Consider the following 6000-nt stretch of genomic DNA (forward strand, 5'->3'; position numbering starts at 1 on the left):
AGCTATGCTTTTATAGCTAAATTTATGGGGATTATTTCTCTCTGTTAGATTAACTACCCCTTATTTTGTTTTCTTTTATTTTTGTTGTTACAGTTTTATTATATTGTATATAATCTCCTGCTTCTCAATTTATAACTTAGTTTTACTTTGAGGCAAATGAAGAATGAATAATGTTAAAGCTCAGTTCTCAAGATCATGACTTTTTATTCGATTTGAATTTCTTTGAATTGCATCAAGGTTAGAAAAATAAAATGGCCAGTTCTGGTCACTTGTTGTCCTTTCACAAAAGAGATTATGTGCCGGGGTCCAGCCCCAGCTGATCCAGGGTATTCGAAGGGGAGATGGCTTCGGCGAGGATCAGGATACAATAGCTTCAATTAGACATTAATTAGAGATGTAAAGAGTAATAGAATGAGGATAGCTCAGTAGGAAAATTCAGCGGAGAAAAGAGGCTGAGTAGCTTGGTTTACGCGGGAGACCAATAAAACTTCAAGACAAGAAGCTTGCGCCACTTACGTAGGCCGCAGGCGTCCTTCTGTTCTCCCGAAGGAGAGGAGACACTGAGGCCTCCCCAGTTGGATCTTAGAAGCCCAGGCAAAATTAGTAAGCTTGGTGGGTTCCGCGCTCCAGATGGAGACTCAGCCAGAGTTTGAGAGGGAGAGAGACATGGGGAGACCAGTATTTCGAGGAACTGATCCCCATTCTTTATTTTTCAGAGTCTGTTTTTATACACTGAGATGTTATACGAAAGTCACGCGGGGACAGCAGTCCTGACTTTTATTAAAGTCAGGTGCTTCACATAAATGTATACAGAGGTCTTAGGGGTGTTACATCATCTTCTGGCCAGGGGGGCCTGCTGACAATTTATGACCCTCTTCTTGTGACAGCGGTCAGTCAACACTTATTTCTCCAGGGGTGATTATTCTTAAAACAGACGTCACTCAAATAAAGTTACATTCCTATGGGGTGAGGGTGTAGTGGGTTTTAGTTAAAGAAAGAATTTACTTGGCCTAAGGTCTAATGTGATTTATATCAAAGGTTAATACTTATTTCTTCTATATATTGATTAATGTGTATAAGGGCAGGGGATGTGGAAACTTAGCAGTAAACATTGGCTCAACAAATGAAAAACTCTTCACCAATACAATTTCTAATCAGCCCACTATACTTATACTAATAATTTTCTAACTTCTCCAAAGAACCTGTTTTTAGAAGGTTTAAAGCATCTCGTGCCTCTCACGGTTGGGAGGCTGTGAGCAATCACATGTGGCCGGACAAGCCTGTCAGGCAGGCTAGAGAACCTTCAGAGGAGTTTGTAAGTTGAAACACTCCTGTCACGCCCAGGAATTATTATTAACTGGAGCTCTAAGTTAACTCCTTCTCCAAAAGAGGTGGTGGGGGACAGCCCCCGTAAAGTCAGAGGTGTAGGTGAGAGCACAAAGTAGTAAAGTAGGCAGGCTCTGGTTATGGGGGTAGATGCTCAAGGATTTCCAGGGGGACTCCTGAGGCTCGATCCCGCCTTTGAGTATGTCAAGCCTCCTTCCTCATGACCTTTGCCATGGGCGGAGTGCCTCACGCTGGCCCCCAACAATTATGCTAGATAAAGTTTGGTCATTCCATTAAAGGGACTTTGACACATATAACTAAATTTCATTTGAAGCTACTGCATTCACACACAGGTCAGTATATTCACAGCCTAAAGATTGTGTTGGAAAGTTGCAAAGGAAAAAAAAAAAGACTTGTTAAAAATTGGAATAAGAAAAATGCATGTGTGGTGGGTACTAAGTCACTTCAGTCATATCCAATTCTTTGTGACGCTATGGACTGTAGACCACCAGGCTCCTCCATGGGATTCTCCAGGCAAGAACACTGGAGTGGGTTGCCATTTCCTCCTCCAGGGGATCTTCCCAACCCAGGGATTGAACACGCATCTCTTACTTCACCACCAGCACCACCAGGGAAGCCCTGCATGTGTCGTACTGCTAGTATAATAAAATATTTTTGTAAACTACATTTTCATATGTTACTGACCTGTGTATGAATTTTAAGGAAAAACTTTGGAATGCATAACAAAAGTTTCTATTATATATAGGTAAAGACTATTACATATCCCTAATGAAAACGTTTTATTCTTCTTCATCCTTTATCATAGAATTGACAAATATTTCAAAGGAGTCTTCCCAAATGTGAAATGAAGAAAAAAATCATCATTCAATTTATTGGTGTTTAGAATCTAACAACTAAGCATAAAACCAATACTTCTCTAAAGAAATATGTATCCCTCTTTGTCCAATGGATATTTTTATTTTGATTAGCGTTTTCACTTAGAAAAAAAACAAGTATTTGTCCTATATAGTCTATAATATTTTAGGGTTGATATTTTGCTGCCAATGATCACTAATTGGTTCCGTGCAAAACTCACATGTTTTTCCTTGGAACTGTTTTGATGTTTATTTGACTGTTGAAGTTTTCCATTTTCTGTCTCAGGAAGATGCATCCTTTTTATTCCAAACAAACAAGACTGGACATTGATCACTCTTACATGATATGGTTTGAGTTACATTAGAAAAATGTGATACCCTTAATTCTATCTGAATTGTTTGTGATTCTATGTCTTCAAAAGGATTCATTGAAAATAAAATTCGAGCTTATCAATTGTTTGTAATTCAAAATGAGATGTAACAGAACAGTGTTTGGATAAAAGAGATATGATACATGAATTATGACATACTGAGCCTTATTGTGACTTTAAACAGCTAGTTTGCTAGAGTGTAGAAAGAACTGCACAGAATATGGTAGCCATGATAGCAACTGTAATTTACTTACACTTCATTTATGAATTCTATAAACATTTTTTAATTTCCTACTCTGCTGCTTAGAATAAAAAACATCCATTTGAAGAAATTCATCTTTGATAAAATACTTGGAAATATTACAAAAGCTCAATTACATGTTCAAGATGATGTCAGTTAAATAAGTTTTTACTGACCCAAGTCAAGAGGCAAGTGCTGCATGGAGATTGGGCACGTGTAGGGTCAACCTTGGACCTCACTGACTAACTCGATGAACTTAGCAGGGGAACTCCATGAAGTCCAAGCCGAATGTCTTCACATATATTTCTTGGTTTGTATCATTTCAGCTTTGTATCATTCTGTTTTCCTTTGCAAAAGTTTGAAGATGTTTTCAATTTTAAGATACTATTTTAACATTCAGAAGACCCTAGGAGTTTTTGTATATTTTAATATATAAGACCTTAATGAACAATTAATAGATTCATAGAGTGGTTATGGAGAAGGAAATGGCAACCCACTCCAATATTCTTGCCTGGAAAATCCCATGGACAGAAGAGCCTGGTGGGCTACAGTTCATGTGGTTGCAAAGAGTTGGACACAAGTGAGTGACTGAACTGAACTGAACTGCACATGTGTCCCCCGCATCCTGAACCCCCCTCCCACCTTCCTCCCCACCCCATCCCTCTGAGTTGTCCCAGAACAGTGGCTTTGAGTGCTCTGCTTCATGTATCAAACCTGCACTGATCATCTATTTTACATATGGTAATATACATGTTTCAATGTTATTCTTTCAAATCATTCCACCTTCTCCTTCTCCCACATAATCCAAAAGTCTGTTCTTTATATCTGCCTATTATACAGCGTGAAGTAAGTCAGAAAGAGAGACACCAATGCAGTATATTAATGCACATATATGGAATTTAGAAAGACAGTAACGACAATTCTATATGCAAGGCAGCAAAAGAAACACAGATGTAAAGAACAGACTTTGGAAGGGATCTATTTTCAACTTAAAAATTTTACCTGGTTGTTCTTTGTAGGTACTGGGAGCAAAAGAAGGAGAATGAAAGCTAAAGTGAGATTGAAAATAGAAACCACTCATGGATAATTAAAGAAGGACAAAAAAAGGAGGAATTGGCTGGCTTGTGAAAAATTGTAGATGCAGATGCAATCTGCAACTTTAGTAGGACTTTGAACAGAAAAAACTATGGAGGAAGGTTTTAGGATTGGAAATGGAAATTCAACTGCTTTTCTGATATGCCAGCCTTTGAGATGGATTTTGTGCTCTCAATTTCTGAAATTAAAATTGTTCCGTGTTTTGTAACCAAAATGTTCTGAAATGGGTGTGTAAAGTCAAAATTATAAAGGTTATTATGATTTAAATGCTAAAAAAAAAATCAACATGCCTTGTTTTTTTTTAATTAACTTTTTCATATATTCTGGATAGAAGCATTTCCTTCAGTCCTCAACCCAGTACATAGGCTTGCATTCTAAAAAAATATAGATTTAACATCTGTAGCCTGAACAAGTATCTGTGAATTTCATTGGAGATGGAGTTATTCATTCAGGAGATGACAGAATAGAGCAAATGTTTAATTATAAAAGAAATGCCATCAATTGTAAATGATGTAATATGCACAATAATAAGTGATTCAATTCAGAGTTTGAAACTTACAAATTTTGAAGAATCAGTCATTTTTTTCCCATATGATCAAAACAACAGGCTCAAGGACGTTATAAATAGAAAGCTAAAGTAAGCTCAAATGTTTTAATGAGGGTCCCTCTGTGTGTCTGGAGACAGCAAATTACTGAATTATAACATTTCAGGTAACATGAGAAATGTCTCATAGGAAGGCTGTGCAGGTGATAGAGACAATGACACATGATTTATCACATGCTCTGACCAGCAGCAGCAGCTGACCATTGTCAATAAGCATCCCTCTACACGTGCTGACATCCACGTTCTTGCTTTGAACAGCAAACCAACTCACAACCCCTGACACCGTGTGCCATTGCAGCAAGCACTATAGAGGCCTGGGCCATGGCTACGGAGGCTTTGGCGGCCTGGGCTTTGGCCGTGGCTGTGGCAGCTTCCGTAGGCTGGGCTACGGCTCTGGCTTTGGAGCCTATGGACTTGGCTCTGGCTATGGAAGCTTTGGATATGGCTACAATCTCTACCCATCCTTCTTTGGAAGATATGGATTCTCTAGCTACTACTGAAATCCTTTCCCAGGAGCCCAACATTTGAGCCCATAAACGAATTATCTGACTACAATAACTATACTAAGCAAGATACCTGGGGCCAAGCCAAGATAAAAAATATTATTTAGTATCTAAGATTAAGGCCAAGATCAAAAATAATATTTAGTGTCTCAGATTTTAGGGATATTTTATCACTTCATAATTGTCTACATCATGTCTTTTGTTGTCTCTGATTTGTGCTTTCATAACTGTGGGAATTCCTCTAAGCATTTTGCAATAAATTTTCCCTGAAACAGCATACATGGGTTTTATTTTTTAATTTAACTCGGAAGATCAAAGTGATTATTTGTAATTGCACCCAATCAACAATGAAAAGGGCTTCCCTCATAGCTCAGTTGGTAAAGAATCCGCCTGCAATGCAGGAGACCCTGGTTCAATTCCTGGGTTGGGATGGTCTGCTGCAGAAGGTATAGGCTACCCACTCCAGTATTTTTGGGCTTCCCTTGTGGCTCAGCTGGGTAAAGAATCTGACTGCAATGTGAGAGACCTAGGTTTGATCCCTGGGTTGGGAAGATCCCCTGGAGAAGGAAAAGGCTACCCACTCCAGTATTCTGGCCTGGAAAAGTCCATAGACTATACAGTCCATGCGTTTGCAAAGAGTCAACACAACTGAGTAATTTTCACTAAAAATGAAAAAAAAAAAAGAAGCTACTCAATGAAGAGTTAAGGCAATAGGAGCTTCTACACTCACTCATATATCTAAATACATACTTGCAAACCACAACACTCAGCTGAAGTAACTTTTTTTCTTTCAACATGAAACCACATCTTACTCAATGCTTTTAGTTAGAGAACATTGGCATTTAAATCTAGCACTGAAATATCAGCTTTACATGTTTTCCATTCTGGAATGAAGTACCATGAAGAATAAATGCTTTTCTGTTTTGTTCAAAATTAATATTTATTTAACCATTTCAGTAATAAGAAAACATGATGATAGAATAAA

General features: G+C 38.1%; 1 protein-coding gene across 1 annotated transcript in view; it reads left to right on the plus strand.

Moving 5' to 3' along the window:
* Positions 1-5012, plus strand: part of LOC113897448 (keratin-associated protein 19-5-like) — a 31779-nt gene extending 26767 nt beyond the window's left edge. The window contains exon 2 of the mRNA XM_027550211.1: positions 4771-5012. Coding sequence (XP_027406012.1) covers positions 4771-5012 — 242 coding nt within the window. The remainder of the gene's footprint in view (positions 1-4770) is intronic.
* Positions 5013-6000: the final 988 nt, after the last annotated feature.

The sequence above is a fragment of the Bos indicus x Bos taurus genome, chromosome 1, assembly GCF_003369695.1.
Source record: "Bos indicus x Bos taurus breed Angus x Brahman F1 hybrid chromosome 1, Bos_hybrid_MaternalHap_v2.0, whole genome shotgun sequence".
In the NCBI taxonomy this organism is placed as follows: domain Eukaryota; kingdom Metazoa; phylum Chordata; class Mammalia; order Artiodactyla; family Bovidae; genus Bos; species Bos indicus x Bos taurus.